The 20,023-nt window shown below is 43.8% G+C and overlaps 1 protein-coding gene across 4 annotated transcripts in view; it reads left to right on the forward strand.

Annotated features, from left to right (window-relative positions):
* The first annotated feature begins 36 nt into the window (after positions 1-36).
* LOC129830271 (ephrin type-B receptor 2-like) overlaps positions 37-20,023 on the forward strand; it is a 69,554-nt gene continuing 49,567 nt past the window's right edge. For all 4 annotated transcript variants that reach the window (XM_055892722.1, XM_055892725.1, XM_055892723.1 and 1 more), the window contains exon 1: positions 37-229. In XM_055892722.1, coding sequence (XP_055748697.1) covers positions 157-229 — 73 coding nt within the window. In that variant the 5' untranslated portion in view covers positions 37-156. The remainder of the gene's footprint in view (positions 230-20,023) is intronic.

Below are 20,023 nucleotides of genomic sequence, written 5' to 3' on the forward strand. Positions count from 1 at the left end.
TTCGCCCAAATTTGGCTTCAGATGCGTGTTCTCCCTTCAAAAGCGGTTCGTTCTAATCATTGGCTGGAAGGGTTTGCGCTTCTGTAGATTAATTCGCTGTCAATGGCCCGCTGGTGGACCTGTTTTCTATGAATACCTTGGCTTTTTACAGCCAAAATGCCAAGTATTTCCGTTGTTATGGATATCTTATATTGTTTATGGATATTTCCAATGGTAGGGGCTGTCGAAGGTAAGAGAGAATGCTGCTTTTTCTTTATCTCGTCTGAATGCATAATTAAAACGTGCATGGATGATTGTCATTGTGAATAAGCTCTCACCATAAATCCATGAATTATACACCATCAATTATTCCTTTCGTAAGATATTGGGCAAATATCATGTACATCTAAGACTGGGGTGGATTGTGATTGGAGTGTAAAAGTAAATAAGTCGTTTTTATAGTTTAAAAAAAAAATGTGACAACAGTAAATGCTTTCTGGGGGACTGTCACAATTGTAACGCCGGTATTTTGTATGCATCAAAGTCTGACGAAATGCTGTTGAGAGAAAAAACTAACGTTAGATAAAATACTCCAAGGAAATACAGTCTATCTATAGGTAAGACAGTGCTTCAGTCATTTGAATGGTTCAAACCACAAGTTTTGACTCCTAAACTACCTGTTGTCAGTATACAGTATGTTATAGAAATGTATCTGCTTCATGGCATATAATATTGTAACAAATGTGGTATAGACAACTGGGGGGGGGGGGGGGGGGGGGGGGGTACTTGCAGTGAACATAGCATGTAACCCTGTAACCCCATCTCAGTCATTTGTGCTATTTCTTTGATAATAGAATGTAGGTAGGCTATGTTAAATAGTCTGCCAATATGTTAAATGCAATGTTGAATCATCTGTATGAATGATTTAGCTTGCAATTCAATCATGCACGCACACACACACACACACACACACACACACACACACACACACACACACACACACACACACACACACACACATACATACATACATACATACATACATACATACATTAAACCAATTGTTTTTATTTATTTAACCTTTATTTAACTATGCAAGTCATTTAAGAACAAATTCTTATTTACAATGACGGCCTACATACATACATACATACATACATACATACATACATACATACATACATACATACATACATACATACATACATATATCAATAACATGGTAATATATCTTTATGATATAGGTATATCCTATTATTTGTACTAGTGTCATTTTAAAACAAGCAAATATTTACTCTGAACAGCACTCCATGGGATTTGTTGGTTAGGTGTTGAGTTATATGCTCTCTCAGTCATTCCACAACACTTCAGGTGTCTTCTGTATTTAATGAAAGATGAATCGGATGTGGGGATGCATAACTGACCCATGATGGCTAAATCCAGCGCAAAAAGGCTTTTTGGATTGAAAAACTGATCCGGCCCTGTAGTGTGTTTGGCCTGTCTTTTGGATTGAAAAACTGATCCGGCCCTGTAGTGTGTTTGGCCTGTCTTTTGGATTGAAAAACTGATCCGGCCCTGTGGTGTGTTTGGCCTGTCTTTTGGATTGAAAAACTGATCCGGCCCTGTAGTGTGTTTGGGCTGTCTTTTGGATTGAAAAGCTGATCCGGCCCTGTGGTGTGTTTGGCCTGTCTTTTGGATTGAAAAACTGATCCGGCCCTGTGGTGTGTTTGGCCTGTCTTTTGGATTTTCAGGAGTTGAGAGTTAAAGCTACTTATTCTGAGTTTTGAATATTTTATGGCAGAATAACTTAGAGATTCAGGATTTCCTTATTTACTTGCCTGGCTACATAGAGTCCTTGCTCCTGGCCAAACGCTGCGTCACACCCACGGATGTTATTTTCTTCTCCGCAATGAGTCTGGATCTGAGTACCTCCCCGACCCTTCACCGAATGCGAACACATTTGGGGCCGCCTGTTTGGTCCAGAAACAGATGGGTTGGGCCAGAGCAAGAACACAAGTGAGTAAAGCGGCGGTTTGAAAATGTGTCATTGGCTTTGTGATCTGATTTGTTAGAGACCATCCAATCTCTGATGACTTTGTTTTGTACAACACCCCTCGTGCCCCTCGTGCCCCCACTACGAACGACTTCAATGATGGCAGTCTCAGATTAAAGTATGTTGCGAACAAAGAATTTAGCGTGAGTGGTCAGGCTACTGCTTTGGTAACAACAGTGTAACAAATTGTAATGACATATTAACTAAACCTGTAATTAACATTGAAAGGACATTTTAAGTTATTAAGAATAATTGTTACTTATCTCTCTCTGCAGTCACTGAAGTAGTTACAGTATAGAGTAACTACTAGGCCTTCATGTGAAATTTTACCTTAGTTACATGGTCCATGCATAGCAAGATATGTGATAAAAATCACAGAAAATTACTTAACAAATGTGTTACTAGTTAACAGTACGGCTGCCTAACTGTGACTGTTGTGCTTATGTCCATAACATCATGCATGTCCAAGGCCTATTACGATGTCACCAACCTTCTGACTAAAACGAAAGAAAAAAATCTATAGGGTTAGATGCCTTTTAATAATTCCCCTCAATTGCTTCAGTCAGTCAAAAATATCTGAGTTGTGTGGAATCATGTGATGTCTGTCTGTCAGCTCTGGGCCCATGTGACGTCTGCTTGCTCTGCTCTGCTCTCCCAGCCTGCTGTCCCCTCCTGTCCCTCTGTTTCAGCTGTGAGACCTCCCTCCCTCCCCCTTGTTGGGCTGCACAGCGTCCATGTTCCCAAGCCTTTATGTAAGCTGGGCAGACCTGACTGATTTCAGCCACGTCAAGAGCTATTGGCTCAGCATTGGCTTGCATAGTCTGGCTGAGAAATCATATAGGATCTCTCTCTCACTCTATCTCTCTCTCCCCATTATGTTCTGTCACACCACAGACATCTTTTTTTTTTTTTACCTGACTGGGTTCTTTGTAGTGGTTGGTTAGTTACACATGCCAATTGGATGCAGATGGTACCCATGCATGTGAATGTAGGTATTTTTTATCCAGAGAAGAGGAGTGCAACTGGAAATGTTTGACACGTAATGGCTGAATGGCTGTACTTAGGTGGCTCTGCAGTTCCAACCTTGAACACTACTCTTTTTTTTTTTTCACGAATGGTTTTTGCTTTCATGAAACATACAGAAGGCTCTCTTCCTATCCATGCCTACTAGCGAGGACTGTGTGATACAGAATGTCTTGTTCACAGCAGCGGTAGGCTACTGTTTGAGGGTTCTCCTTTCCATCCACCTCTTTGGTCTATCTATACACTTTTTACTATGGTAAAATATCACAACAACTCTGCTGCAAATAATCATGCCATGCATTAGTTAGCTATTTTTTTTTAGGGGGGGGGGGGGGGTGGATGATTATACATTATGGTCGTTAACTATTTGTTATGATGATCTATTGCTATTTTCTCTTTACTGACGTTTTTTAGCAATGTCTTGCGACTGACTGAGTCCATTTTGGTCCACCTTAAGCCCTTACCTGTCCATTTGTTCCAGACAAAACAAACCACTTATTTTAAACATAAGTTCAATAAAAGTCACTGAATCATATTTTCTTCACTTATATTTTCAGTATGAACCAAAGTGTTGACATTACACCTTTGCCTTTTGCTTCCAAAAGACGCAGAGCCTTTCTGCTCTTTGGAAGTCAATCAATATTCAGTGTAACGCTGCTCTTCGGTGCAGTGCTCTTTCCCCTCTGGGAGCAGTGACAGAAAATATTTAGCATCAAAACAGCCAATGACCTACTTCTCCTTCTTCCCTATGGTGGGGTTGCAAAACGTGGTTACACTTACATGACTGGGACACTTAACAGTGTAACATGTAAATGTTACAATCTATATATACCGTAGTTATGGTCATAGATTTGTTATGAGTCTATCCTTGTTTCCAGGTTGGATTATGGCCAGACAACCGTTCGCCAGACAAGATGGACATTGGGTACAGTGAATGAACCCATTCTGGAACTGCAAGCACATGTGCCAAAGAAACAAATCTAAAACAGATGTGTTAAGGTTTTGCACCTGTGGAACATTGACACCTTTGAATGTAAAATGCTTCCTTTTATTCATTTTGCTCCCTCTGACAACAGGTGCAACTTTTCACTGTGGCAAAGGCTTAGTAAATCATTGTCATTATACAAGGCTTGGCACTCATTTTTTAATTGGAACAGAATCAGGATGTGGTCCATTTGGGACTTGATATGATCACCAGTGGGTGAAAAGCTTTCGTTCTTGAAAAGTCCTTGAAAAGTAATTGACATTGGAGAGTGGGAAACCCTGATGAATGACGCTTATCTGAGGTTTACTGAGGTGAGCACTCCAGTGACAGAGGCAGGATCCACCCTGGTCGCCGTCACACCCGTGCCCCAAATAACCATGGGGAGGGAAATCAAATCAAATTTGATTTGTCACATGTGCCGAATACAACAGGTGTAGTAGACTTTACAGTGAAATGCTTACTTACAAGCCCCTAACCAACAATGCAGTTTTAAGAAAATACAAAAAAAGTAAGAGATAAGAATAACAAATGATTAAAAATCAGCAGTAAATAACAATAGCGGCGCTATATACAGGGTGTACCTGTACAGAGTCAATGTGCGGGGGCACCGGTGTCAAGGTAATTGAGGTAATATGTACGTGTAGGTAGAGTTATTAAAGTGACTATACATAGATAATAACAGAGAGTAGCAGCAGCATTCCAGAGGGGGGGGGGGCAATGCAAATAGTCTGGGTAGCCATTTGATTAGCTGTTCAGAAGCCTTATGGCTTGGGGGTGGAAGCTATTTAGGAGCCTCTTGGACCTAGACCTGGCGCTCCGGTACCGCTTGCCGTGCAGTAGCAGAGAGAACAGTCTATGACTAGGGTGGCTGGAGTCTTTGATAATTTTTAGGGCCTTCCTCTGACACCGCCTGGTATAGAGGTCCTGGATGGCAGGAAGCTTGGCCCCGGTGATGTACTGGGCCGTACGCACTACCCTCTGTAGTACCTTGCAGGCAGAGGCCGAGCAGTTGCCATACAAGGCAGTGATGCAACCCGTCAGGATGCTCTCGATGGTGCAGCTGTAAAACCTTTTGAGGATCTGAGGACCCATGCTGAATCTTTTCAGTCTCCTGAGGGGGAATAGGTTTTGTTGTGCCCTCTTCACAAATGTCTTGGTGTGCTTGTACCATGTTAGTTTGTTGGTAATGTGGACGCCAAGGAACTTGAAGCTCTCAACCTGCTCCATTACAGCCCCGTTTATGAGAATGGAGGCGTGCTCGTTCCTCCTTTTCCTGTAGTCCACAATCATCTCCACAATCATCTCGACGTGAGTGCTATGGGTCAGTAGTCTTTTAGGCAGGTTACATTAGTGTTCTTGGGCACAGGGACTATGGTGGTCTGTTTGAAACATGTTAGTATTACAGATTCAGACAGGGAGAGGTTTAAAATGTCAGTGAAGACACTTGCCAGTTGGTCAGCGCATGCTCGGAGTACACGTCCTGGTAATCCGTCTGGCCCTGCGGCCTTGTGAATGTTGACCTGTTTAAAGGTCTTACTCACTTCGGCTGCGGAGAGCGTGATCACACAGTTGTCCAGAACAGCTGATGCTCTCATGCATGTTTCAGTGTTACTTGCCTCGAAGCGAGCAAAGAAGTTATTCAGCTTGTCTGGTAGGTCGTGTCACTGGGCAGCTCTCGGCTCACGGCTGGGCTTCCCTTTGTAGTCTGTAATAGGCCCTGCCACATTGGAGCCGGTGTATTACGATTCAATCTTAGTCCTGTATTGACTCTTTGCCTGTTTGAGGGTTCGTCGGAGGGCATAGCGGGATTTCTTATATGCTTCCGGTTAGAGTCCCGCTCCTTGAAAGCGGCAGCTCTACCCTTTAGCTCAGTGCGAATGTTGCCTGTAATCCATGGCTTCTGGGTGGGGTATGTACTAGAGGTCAACCGATTAATCGGAATGGCCGATTAATTAGGGCAGATTTCAAGTTTTCATAACAATCGGAAATTGGTATTTTTGGACACCGATTTGGCCAATTAAAAAAAAAAAAAATGTACACCTTTATTTGCCTAGGCAAGTCAGTTAAGAACACATTCTTATTTTCAATGACGGCCTAGGAACGGTGGGTTAACTGCCTCGTTCAGGGGCAGAACGACAGATTTTTACCTTTTCAGCTCGGGGATTCAATCTTGCAACCTTACGGTTAACTAGTCCAACGCTCTAACCACCTGATTACATTGCACTCCACGAGGAGCCTGCCTGTTACGCGAATGCAGTAAGAAACAAAGGTAAGTTGCTAGCTAGCATTACACTTATCTTATAAAAAAAAACAATCAATCAATCAATCATAATCACTAGTTAACTACACATGGTTGATGATATTATGGCATTTGCGAAAAAGGATTGTCGTTGCTCCAACGTGTACCTAACCATAAACATCAATGCCTTTCTTAAAATCAATACACAGAAGTATATATTTTTAAACCTGCATATTTAGCTAAAAGAAATCCAGGTTAGCAGGCAATATTAACCAGGTGAAATTGTGTCACTTATTTTGCGTTCATTGCACGCAGAGTTAGGGTATATGCAACAGTTTGGACCGCCTGGCTCGTTGCGAACTAATTTGCCAGAATTTTACGTAAATATGACATAACATTGAAGGTTGTGCAATGTAACAGGAATATTTAGACTTATGGATGCCACCCGTTAGATAAAATACGGAACGGTTCCGTATTTCACTGAAAGAATAAACATTTTGTTTTCGAGATGATAGTTTCCGGATTCGACCATATTAATGACCTAAGGCTCGTATTTCTGTGTGTTATTATATTATAATTAAGTCTATGATTTGATAGAGCAGTCTGACTGAGCGATGGTAGGCACCAGCATGCTCATAAGCATTCATTCAAACAGCACTTTCGTGCGTTTTGCCAGCAGCTCGTCGCTGTGCTTCAAGCATTGCGCTGTTTATGACTTCAAGCCTATCAACTCCCGAGATTAGGCTGGTGTAACCGATGTAAAATGGCTAGCTAGTTAGCGGGGTGCGCACTAATAGCGTTTCAAACGTCACTCGCTCTGAGACTTGGAGTAGTTGTTCCCCTTGCTCTGCATGGGTAACGCTGCTTCGAGGGTGGCTGTTGTCGATGTGTTCCTGGTTCGAGCCCAGTATCAGGCCACCATAAACATACAAATCACCAAGACCTACAAAAACCCTAGACATACAAAAACCTTAGACAATACAAAAACGAATGTACCCACCCTAGTCACAACCTGACCTAACCAAAATATAAAGAAAACAGAGATATCTCAGGTCAGGGCGTGACAGAGGAAGGAACTTAAACGTTAGCTTTCTTACATGGCACATTTTGCACTTTTACTTCTCCAACACTTTGTTTTTGCATTATTTAAACCAAATTGAACATGTTTCATTATTTATTTGAGGCTAAATTGATTTTATTGATGTGTTATATTAAGTTAAAAGGTTTCATTCAGTATTGTTGTAATTGTCATTACAAATAAATAAAAAAATGGTCCAATAATCGGTATCGGCGTTGAAAAATCATAATCGGTCGACTTCTAGTATGTACGTACAGTCACTGTGGGGACGATGTCTTTGATGCACTTATTGATAAATCCAGTGACTGATGTGGTGTAGTCCTCAATGCCATCGAAAGAATCCCAGAACATATTCCAGTCTGTGCTAGCAAAACAGTCCTGTAGTTTAGCATCTGCTTCATCTGACCACTTTTTTATAGACCGAGTCACTGGTGCTTCCTGCTTAAATTTTAGCTTGTAAGCAGGAATCAGGAGGACAGAATTAGATTTGACAAATGGAGGGCGGGCTTTGTACGGGTCTCTGTGTATGGAGTAAAGGTGGTCTAGAATTTTTTTCCCTCTGGTTGCACATTTAACATGCTGATAGAAATGAGGTAAAACTGATTTAAGTTTCCCTGCATTAAAGTCCCCGGCCACTAGGAGTGCCGCCTCTGGATGAGCATTTTCCTGTCACGATTTCCGCCGATGTCGGTCCCTCTCCTTGTTCGGGCGGCGTTCGGTGGTCGACGTCACCGGTCTTCTAGCCATCGCCGCTCCACCTTTTATTTTCCATTTGTTTTGTCTTGTTTTCCCGTTCACATTCCCTCATCAGACAAAATGTATAGTACCCTCTTTTTCCTCCATGTCTGTGTGTGGAATTGTTCTTTGTTGAGGGTGTTACGCTACAGGCTGGCCTGCGCTAGGTTTGTTTCAAACCTAGGTTTGTTTGTTTTCTTTAATCCGGTTCATGTTACCGTAGTTGTGCTTTGTGCTGCCTCGCCTCTGTCTTTGTGCCAGGGTGTATATTAAAGATCTCCTGTTATCACTCATCTCTGCTCTCCTGCGCCTGACTTCCCGGCAACCAGTCACTCACCCCGTTATATTTCCTGTTTTCTTATGGCCGTATACAGGTCATTGAGTGAGGTCCTGTAGCACAAACTCAAAAATGTTCTGGGACACTGTAAAGTCCATGGAGAATAAGAGCACCTCCTCCCAGCTGCCCACTGCACTGAGGCTAGGAAACACTGTCACCACCGATAAATCCACTATAATTGAGAATTTCAATAAGCATATTTCTGAGGCTGGCCATGCTTTCCACCTGGCTACCCCTACCCCGGTCAACAGCCCTGCACTCCCCACAGCAATTCGCCCAAGCCTCCCCCATTTCTCATTCACCCAAATCCAGATAGCTGATGTTCTTAAAGAACTGCAAAACCTGGACCCCTACAAATCAGCCGGGCTAGACAATCTGGACCCTCTCTTTTTTTTACAAATTAAAAGTTTAATTAAGTTTTCTTGTTTTTCAATCAACCAGCAAAACACATTCCACATTCACAGATGTGACAGACTTAAAAAATAAATAATAATAATAATATATTTAAAAAAATAAAAAATAAGAATAAAATTTTATAATAATATATATATATATATATATATATATATACACATATCATACATACATACACATACACATATACACATATATACATATATATACATACACACATACATACATACACACAAAGAATAATTATTAAAAAAAAAATATATATATATATATAAAACTTGCAGCAGCACTATCAAGGTTCTTATTAGCTATTTCCAGCCTTATGTCACGTTCCCGACCTGTTTTCCTTGTTTTTGTATGTGTTTAGTTGGTCAGGGTGTGAGTTGGGGTGGGCATTCTATGTTATGTGTTTCTATGTTGGGTTAAATGTGTTGCCTGATATGGTTCTCAATTAGAGGCAGGTGTTTGACGTTTCCTCTGACTGAGAACCATATTAAGGTAGGCTGTTCTCACTGTTTGTTGGTGGGTGATTGTTCCTGTGTCTGTGTCTGTCGCACCACACGGGACTGTTTCGTGTTTGTTCGTTTGGTTAGTCTGTTCCTGTTCTTCGTGTTAATTTGTAATTTCTCAAGTTCAGGTCTGTCTATGTCGTTTTGTTGTTTTGTAATTTTCCAAGTGTTTTTCGTTCGTCTTTAAATAGATTCATTCATGTATTCATCTACCGCTGCGTTTTGGTCCGATCCCTACTCCTTCTCCTCATGCGAGGAGGAATTAGACAGCCGTTACACCTTAGCTGAGACGACGAGCAAAATAATTCGTTTTTAGATTACCTACAGCACCTTACACTCTGTCCAATTTGAAATATAGTTGAGTAGTGGAGACCAGAGTCTATCAAACTTGGGCTGTCTCTTGCGGAGGTCATAAGTGAGCTTTTCAAGAGGGAGAAAGTCAACAATCTGGTCAATCCACATTTTAATTGTAGGAGAGGTATTAGAGGCCCACAATAGAATAATACATTTCTTAGCAAAGTATGTAATAGTCATAAGCACATTTTCTCTGTCAGGATTAAGAACAAAGTCCTGCTGGGCATTAAGAAGATAGATACACGGGGTCATATCAAACTGTACATCTAGTATTTTCTGTGCAGCAGTGTGTATAGATTGCCAAAATCTGGCAATCTCTCTACAGCTACAAAATACATGCATATAGGTTCCACTTTCAGAGGTACATCTTTTACAGTTAGGAGAAATGTCTGTTTTCATTCTATGGAGTGTCAAAGGAGTGTAATAAAATTTGTACAACAATTTGTAATTAGATTCTTTCATTTTTACATTAGTAGAGGAGTAGTATACCCTGTTGCAAACCTCCGCCCATAACTCATCACTGATAGTCAGACCAAGGTCCTTTTCCCAGATTATTTTCAAAGGAGGAGCCTCCTTTCTCAGAAAGGAGTCTATAGATATAAGATATTTTGCCTTTAATGGATTGTGCTGTGACAAGAAGGGTTTCAACTTTATTTAACTGAGTTCTAAACCTCCTCTTGGAAGTAAATGAGGAAATGACATGTCTAATTTGGAGATATTTTTTAAAAATGGGATCTTGGCACATTGAATTCACTGCAGAGCTCTTGAAAGGATTTCAGTGTCGTGGTTTTCTGATGAAATAGGTCTGAAAAGGTCCTGATTCCTAGAGTATGCCAAAGATTAAAGTTGGCATCCCTCAGGGCTTTTGGCAAGTCTGGGTTATCTACTATAGGCGAGTGAGAACATATTTGGGAGGAAATGCCCAGGTATTTCTTACAGTCCCTCCACGCTAGTAGGGTGCTGTAAATCACAAAGGTTTTGGCTATGTTGCCCACTTCACTAAAGTTATTAATGAATATAATTGAGCTTAGTGGCAATGAACCACAGGATTGGGCTTCTATCTGAATCCACGTTGACTCTTGTCTGTTTGTGATCCATGTTAGCATGTTGCGGATTTGGGCAGACCAGTAGTACAATTGAAGGGAGGGAAGGGCAAGACCACCCTTAGATTCAAGTTTCGATAGAGTGGAGAACTTGATCCTAGGTTTTTTATTACCCCATATAAATTTGGTGATGCTTTGGTTAGTTGTTTTGAAAAAGGAAACTGGGAGATAGCATGGGAGCATCTGAAATAAATACTTCAGTCTAGGGAGGATGACCATACGGATGACATTAATTCTTCCTACTACGCTAATTGGGAGGGAGATCCAGGTTTGGAGATCGTTCTTGATTCGATCCAGGAGTGGAAGATAATTTTCCTTGAAAAGGCTATTCAGATCTGGTGTTATGAAGATCCCAAGGTATTGAGACCTCTGTGTCTTCCATTGGAATGGACATAGTGTCTTCATAGAGCTGGTGAGTGTAAGATTGAGAGGGCAGACAGTGGATTTGTTCAAATTTATCTTATAACCTGAAAACTTGCCATACTGAGCAATTGTGTCTAAAATGGGAGGGAGGGATTTCTCAGGGTTGGATATGTAGAGCAAGACATCATCCACGTGAAGCGAAATCTTGTGCTGCATGCCGCCTGCAGAAACATCCATGATACTTGGATTGCTCCTTATCAACTCTGCCAGAGGCTTCGCCCCCAACAAGTAGAGCAGGGGGGACAGCGAGCACCCTTGTCTTGTGCCCCGTCCCAAAGGGAATCTGTCAGAGTTCAGTCCGTTAGTAGTCACCATGGCATTTGGATGAGAGTATAGTGATGTGGTCCATTTAATAAAGTTTGGGCCCATATTGAACTTTTCTAAGACTGAGAACAGAAAGCTCCACTCCATCCTGTCGAACGCCTTCTCAACATCCAGTGAAGCCAGCAGGACAGGCGTCTGCTGTGCGTTTACTTGATCAATAATATCAAAAAGACACCGAATGTTATCAGAAGAGTATCTGTCTCTCATAAATCCAGTTTGGTCCGCTTTTATTATTTTGGGAAGAAGAGTGTTTAGTCTTTTGGCGAGCAATTTGGTAATTATTTTGTAGTCGAAATCCAACAAGCTTATGGGCCGGAAGGACGAGCAGGATAGAGGGTCCTTGTCTTTTTTGAGCAACACTGTAATGCGAGCTGTGTGCATTGAGTCTGGGAGAACTCCGTTTTTGAAAAAATCCAACATTGGCATGAAAATAGGGCTAAGCTGGGGCCAAAAAGCTTTGTAGAACTCTCTGGGGAATCCATCTGGGCCTGGGGACTTATTAGGTGGCATGGAGGTAATTGGCTCCAGGATCTCCTCAGGAGTGAAGAGGGAGTTGAGATCTTCTTGGTCGGTATCTGATAGTTTAGGTAGCGAGATTCCCTCTAGGAAGGAGTGTAGTTCTGCCTCTGTGTGTTTTCTCTCAGAGGTATATAGTTTGCAGTAAAAATCATGAAAATTTTTACTTATCTTTTTGGGGTCATATGTGACCTCGTCCTCTGCTGTTCGGATAGCCATGATTGTACGCTCTGACTGTTCTTTTTTAAATTGATAAGCAAGCAATCTAATTGGCCTATTGCTATACGCATGTTATTTATGTTTAGTAAAGAAAACTTTTTTTTCTATCTGTTGAGTATAGTCCAGATTCAGTTTGGTTTTGGTTGCTTTAAGTTGACTCCAGGAGGCGCTGTCTGGGGATCGTTTATGTACTTTTTCGCAGCGTTCCAGCTCCCTCTCGAGATCTAACCTGTGTGCTTCTATTGCTTTTTTCTTAGAGGAAGCATATGCAATTAGATGACCACTTGGTGTGGCTTTAGCAGCGTCCCACATTGTGGCCGGAGAAACAGGATAATCTTTGTTGTCTTGTGTGTAGTTGTCTATCCATGTAGTTACCAATGTATGGAACGCTTCGTTTGATAACATGGAGGTGTTGAATTTCCAGCTCTTTACCTCGGGATGTTTTTGCAGAGGTCAAACCGGAGGTGGACAAAGGCGTGATCAGAAAGTGCTATGGGTCCGATTGTACACGTGGCTGAATTTATGAAACTCTTTGGGATAAAAATGTAATCTATACGGGAGTAGGTGTTATGGACATTAGAGTAGTATGTATAGTCCATAGATGAGCTATTAGTATCTCTCCAGATATCTATCAGTCCCATCTCTTTAGTAAGAGAGTTAAACATTGCCGATCTAGGGTTTGTGGTGGGGACTTGAGATGATTTGTCCAGGGTTGAGTTAAGGGTACAATTAAAATCTCTGGCCACCCGCCAAAGGAAACACAATGCTCATTGAACAGGGTTATAATTTTTGACATGAAAGCAGGAGTATCTGTGTTAGGGGCGTATATGTTTAAGATAGTAATTGGTTGTCCATACAGCGACCCAAAATAAATCTCCCCTCCGGATCAGATATGTTTTTGTCAATTATGAATGGAACATTCTTATGGATAAGTATGGCTGTACCTCTACTGTTTTATTTGAAAGATGAGAAATACACCTGTCCCACCCAAGCTCTGCAGAGTTTAGCATGTTCTGCATCACAGAGGTGTGTCTCTTGCAATAGCGCGATGTCTGCTTTTTCCTTTTTTAGAGCACATAGTATCTTTTTCCGTTTTATTGCATAACCTAGACCATGGCAGGTCCATGTCAATAGATTTAAGGTACTAGTCATCGTCATCGAACAGTAATCCAACTTTAGTGCAGGTCATCTCTGGGTAAAGGTGGATAATAGTTATAGCTGCGTTCACATAAAAGGAAAATAAATGGTGTACATAAAATAACAATCTCTGAACACCCCAGCCGAGTTCCCAAACAACTCGATATATCCCGTTGGATCTATTACCCCCCCCGCTCAGTCTCAATTCTGTGTTCCAAAAGAATCCACAACAGTTAGCAATACACAACGTCTCCCCCTTCCCACCAAAGAAATGCCTCATCCTGTCCTCTCCGCCCCGCATTGAGTAAATGACAACGTAGCCCCCGTCCAGACCACAAGAGGGAGAAAATAAAATCAATAGCCCAGCCTACATATACCTCCCCCAAGAGACATAGGCAACCACAAGTAATAATAGCAACAAAAAAAGGGAAATAAAAGTAGGCTGAAACGTTAGTAGGTCTAGGTTATGCTATAGAGCCTATCCCTCTCAGCTAAAGGAACATAAATATAGATTAGACGGCTATAATGACATTTAGCGGGGTGGGTGGGTCTTTGGATATCGGCTATATGTTGTTTTACCTCCTTTAGTAATAACAGTAATCGCATTTAATCGCATTCTGGCCCTCAAACCATCATGGTCACCTAATAATCCCCAGTTTACAATTGGCTCATTCATCCCCCTCCTCTCCCCTGTAACTATTCCCCAGGTCGTTGCTGCAAATGAGAACGTGTTCTCAGTCAACTTACCTGGTAAAATAACGGTAAAATAAATATTAAAAAAATTACAAAAATTAGTCATTGGTCCATTTCTAATTGACCAGGATTGTCTTTCAAAAAACGTTTTGCCTCTTCGGGAGTTTTGAAATGTCACAGGGCTCCTTGGTGAAGAATCCTGAGCTTGTTTGGGTATTTGAATCCCCTAAAGATGCCTCGGTCAATGGAGTATTTCTTCACCTCGTCAAACTCTCGGCGCTTTCGGCGTATTCCAGCTGACAGGTCCTGGTGTAAAGTGAGTTGGACGTTTCCCACTGTAATGGTGTTGATTTTCGCCGCCTGTAGGACTCGTTCCTTGTCGGTGAATCTCAGGAAACGTATGGTGATTGGGCGTGGTGGTTGTCTGACTGCTGGTGGGGCCTCAGTGCTCGGTGAGCTCTCTCGAGTTCTATGGGCCTGTCGGTGGACAGGTGGAGCCACTCGGGAAGTTTGTCTTGCAGGTAGCGGATCAGTGGCATGTTTCCCTCTTCTTTTTTACCCAGATTTAATAGAACACAATTATTCCTTTGCCCCCTGTTTTCCAGGTCCTCTGTTTTCTCTTCCAGATGCCAGATGCTCTATTTTCTTTTTATCATATGCTATTGTTTCCATGGTGTCTGTCAATAAGTTTTCCATGGATAGGATTCGCCCTTCTGCCTCGTCCAGGCGCCCCGCGTTTATGGTTATCTTGTTGTTGATGTCAGGCAAAGCATTTTCCAGGATTGTCACCTTGCCCCCTATCGCACTGAGCTGAGAGTTAATGGCATCTAATTTAATTTTGAGTTCTGTACGTTGGGATCTCAACTCAGAAAGGATGTCTTCGACAGAGTGCGAGGTTGGCATTCGTTGGGCCTCGGGGGGGAACGGGTCCTCTTGCTCCTGGCTAATGGCGCTAGCTTTTTCTGAAACTAGCTGCTTCTTGGAGGATTTTTCCATTGCTAATGCTCGAGTCCGGGTAAAAATGTCACCTGTAATGTTGCCTTTTTTAGCCGCCATGACTTTTTGACTAAAGCTAAAGGAGTTTAAACTTGAAGTGGAGGTAAGATTAGGAATTGGAAACTACTTGTGCGGAGCTCTTAGTTCATGCGGCCATCTCGTTCAAGGGTCACGTGATCCCCCCGGACCCTCTCTTTTTAAAATTATCTGCTGAAATTGTTGCAACCTCTATTACTAGCCTGTTCAACCTCTCTTTCGTATTGTCCGAGATTCCCAAAGATTGGAAAGCTGCCACGGTCATCCCCCTCTTCAAAGGGGGAGACACTCTAGACCCAAATTGTTACAGACCTATATCTATCCTACCCTGCCTTTCTAAGGTCTTCGAAAGCCAAGTCAACAAACAGATTACCCACCACTTCGAATCCCACCGTACCTTCTCCGCTATGCAATCTGGTTTCAGAGCTGGTCATGGGTGCACCTCAGCCACGCTCAAGGTCCTAAACGATATCATAACCGCCATCGATAAGAGACATTACTGTGCAGCCGTATTCATCAACCTGACCAAGGCTTTCGACTCTGTCAATCACCACATTCTTATTGGCAGACTCAACAGCCTTGGTTTCTCAAATGATTGCCTCGCCTGGTTCACCAACTACTTCTTTGATAGAGTTCAGTGTGTCAAATCGAAGGGCCTGTTGTCCGGACCTCTTGCAGTCTCTATGTGGGTGCCACAGGATTCAATTCTCGGGCCGACTCTCTTTTCTGTACACATGATGTCGCTCTCGCTGCTGGTGATTCTCTGATCCACCTCTACGCAGACGACACCATTCTGTATACTTCTGACCCTTTGTACCCTTTGTACACTGTGTTAACTAACCTCCAGACGAGCTTCAATGCCATACAACTCTCCTTCCGTGGCCTCCAACCTCCAACTTCAACCGATTGTTGCCCGCATCTGCCCGCCTGTCCAGCATCACTACTCTGGACGGTTCTGACTTAGAATATGTGGACAACTACTTATACCTAGGTGTCTGTCTAGACTAAACTCTCCTTCCAGACTCACATTAAGCATCTCCAATCCCAAATTAAATCTAGAATCGGCTTCCTATTTCGCAACAAAGCATCCTTCACTCATGCAGCCAAACATACCCTCGTAAAACTGACCATCCTACCGATCCTCGACTTCGGCGATGTCATGTATAAAATAGCCTCCAACACTCAACAAATTGGATGCAGTTTATCACAGTGCCATCTGTTTTGTCACCAAAGCCCCATATATTACCCACCACTGCGACCTGTATGCTCTCATTGGCTGGCCATCGCTTCATACTTGTCGCCAAACCCACTGGCTCCAGGTCATCTACCAGTCTCTGCTAGGTAAAGCCCCGCCTTATCTCAGCTCACTGGTCACCATAGCAGCACCCACCCGTAGCATGCGCTCCAGCAGGTATATCTCACTGGTCACCCCCAAAGCCAATTCCTCCTTTGGCCGCCTCTCCTTCCAGTTCTCTGCTGCCAATAACTGGAACGAACTGCAAAAATCTCTGAATCTGGAGACTCTTACCTCCCTCACTAGCTTTAAGCACCAGCTGTCAGAGCAGCTCACAGATCACTGCACATGAACATAGCTCATCTGTAATTAGCCCATCCTCATACTGTATGTATTTATTTATCTTCCTCCTTTGCACCCCAGTATCTCTACTTGCACATTCATCTTCTGTACATCCTACCATTCCAGTGTTTAATTGCTATATTGTAATTACTTTGCCACCATGGCCTATTTATTGTCTTACCTCTCTTATCCTACCTCATTTGCACATGCTGTATATACATTTTTCTATTGTATTTTTGATTGTGTGTTTGTTTATTCCATGTGTAACTCTGTGTTGTTGTATGTGTCGAACTGCTTTGCTTTATCTTGGCCAGTCGCAGTTGCAAATGAGAACTTGTTCTCAACTAGCCTACCTGGTTAAATAAAGGTGAAATAAAATAAAAAGGTTTTAGTGCCAGCATCGGTCTGTGCTGATATGTAGACAGCTATGAAAAATACAGATGAAAACTCTAGGTAGATAGTGTGGTCTACAGCTTATCATGAGATCCTCTACCTCTTGCTTGCAAAACCTCGAGACTGCCTTAGATATCGTATACCAACTGTTGTTTACATAACTGCATAGGCCCCCGCCCTTGTCTTACCAGAGGCTGCTGTTCTATCCTGCCGATAGAGTGTATAACCCGCCAGCTGTATGTTCTTAATGTTGTCGTTCAGCCACGACTCGGTGAAACATAAGATATTACAGTTTTGAATGTCCCGTTGGTAGGATAAACGTGCTTTTAGTTCGTCCCATTTATTTTCCAGCAATTGAACATTAGCTAGCAGGAAGGAAGGCAAGGGCAGATTAGCCACTCGTCTTCTGATCCTCACAAGGCACCCTGATCTCTTTCCGCGAAATCTCAGTTTCCTTCTCCAGCGAATAACGGGGATCTGGGCCTGGTCGGGTGTCTCTTCGTCCAGTTTGAGGTGAGCAATCGCAGTTCTGATGTCCAGAAGCTCTTTTCAGTCATAAGAGACGGTAGCAGCAACATTATGTACAAAACAAGAAGAAAAAAAAAATAGCTTTGTTGGTTAAGAGCCGTTAGGACGGCAGCCTTCCCCTCCGGTGCCATCATCATATCTTGGTCAAAACAGTGAGGGCTAACTGTAAAGATCAGCAGAAGAGCTGTAAACCTCCTTATTACTTTACTCTTATCAACTTTAGTGAACTCCCATTTTTCCAGAGTGGGCCTACCAGTTTACTTGCCATTTCTTTTATATATTTTTTAACATTATTCTATCAATTCATTCCAAGGACAAGTAGTGTTTATGTGACCTTTCAAGGATAAATCCTAACTTAAAATACTTGTGTTGTCACGATCGTGTGGCGGATTGACGGACCAAAATGCAGCTTTTGGAAAATAAGCCATCTTCCTTTTATTAAACAACACGAAGATGAACACGACACAAAACACTTTAACAAAACAACAAAACGACCGTGAAGCTACAAACGTTGTGCACATACAAACAGGCTACAAACGTTCTTACATAGACAATTACCCACAACCAATGAGAGCCTATGGCTACCCTAAATAAGGCTCCCAATCAGAGACAACCGAAATCAGCTGTCTCTAATTGGGAACTCATTCAGGTAACCATAGACTCTCCTAGACAACTAACCACCATAGACAATGCTAAACATCTACACTCAACACAAAACCATATACTACACCCATTAACCCCTTTACCAAATAAACACCCAAAACAACAAAACATAAACATTCCCCATGTCACACCCTGACCTAACTAAAATAATAAAGAAAACAAAGAATAATAAGGCCAGGGCGTGACATAACCCCCCCCTTGAGGCGCGAACTCCGGGCGCACCATACACAGTCTAGGGGAGGGTCTGGGTGGGCTCCCCTCCACGGTGGCGGCTCCGGCTCTGGTCGTAGTCCCCTCGTCACCACAGTACCTAACCACCTCCTAGGCTTTCTCCAAACGACCCCCCTCCACATTAACCCCATTGCATTAAGGGGGAGTTCCGGACTAAGGGACAGCTCCGAACTAAGGACCAGTACCAGGGTAAGAGGCAGTACCAGGGTCAGGGGCAGTACCAGGATAAGGGGCAGTACCAGGGTAAGGGGCAGCACCAGGGTAAGGGGCAGCACCAGGGGAAGGGGCAGCTCCAGGGTAAGGGGCAGCTCCGGACTGAGGAATGGCAGCTCCGGACTGAGGGACTGCAGCTCCGGACTGAGGGACTGCAGCTCCGGACTGAGGGACGGCCCATGGCTGGCTGACAGATCTGGCTGCTCATGGCTGGCTAACGGATCTGGCTGCTCATGGCTGGCTAACTGATCTGGCTGCTCATGGCTGGCTGACGGATCTGGCTGCTCATGGCTGGCTGACGGATCTGGCTGCTCATGGCTAGCTGACGGATCTGGCTGCTCATGGCTAGCTGACGGATCTGGCTGCTCATGGCTAGCTGACGGATCTGGCTGCTCATGGCTAGCTGACGGATCTGGCTGCTCATGGCTAGCTGACGGATCTGGCTGCTCATGGCTAGCTGACGGATCTGGCTGCTCATGGCTAGCTGACGGATCTGGCTGCTCATGGCTAGCTGACGGATCTGGCTGCTCATGGCTAGCTGACGGATCTGGCTGCTCATGGCTAGCTGACGGATCTGGCTGCTCATGGCTAGCTGACGGATCTGGCTGCTCATGGCTAGCTGACGGATCTGGCTGCTCATGGCTGGCTGACTGATCTGGCTGCTCATGGCTGGCTGACTGATCTGGCTGTTCCTGTCTGGTTGGCGGCTCTGGCAGATCCTGTCTGGTTGGCGGCTCTGGCAGATCCTGTCTGGTTGGCGGCTCTGGCAGATCCTGTCTGACGGACGGCTCTAGCGGCTCCTGTCTGGCTGGCGGCTCTAGCGGCTCCTGTCTGGCGGACGGCTCAGTGGGCTCATGGCAGACGGGCGGCTTTGCAGGCTCATGGCAGACGGGCGGCTTTGCAGGCTCATTGCAGACGGATGGCTCAGATGGCGCTGGGGAGACGGATGGCTCAGATGGCGCTGGGGAGACGGATGGCTCAGATGGCGCTGGGGAGACGAGCAGTTCAGTCAACGCTGTGCAGACGGCAGACTCCTGCCGGCTGAGGCGCACTGTAGGCCTGGTGCGTGGTGCCGGGACTGGTGGCACCGGGCTGGGGACACGCATCTCAGGGCTAGTGCGGGGAGCAGCAACAGGACGCACAGGACTCTGGGGACACACAGGAGGCTTGGTGCGTGGTTTAGACACTGGTGGTAAAGGGCTGGAGACACGCACCATATAGCTAGTGCGTGGAGGAGGCACTGGTGGTACTGGGTTGGGGTGGGGA

This window comes from Salvelinus fontinalis, chromosome 31 (genome assembly GCF_029448725.1).
Source record: "Salvelinus fontinalis isolate EN_2023a chromosome 31, ASM2944872v1, whole genome shotgun sequence".
Lineage (NCBI taxonomy): Eukaryota > Metazoa > Chordata > Actinopteri > Salmoniformes > Salmonidae > Salvelinus > Salvelinus fontinalis.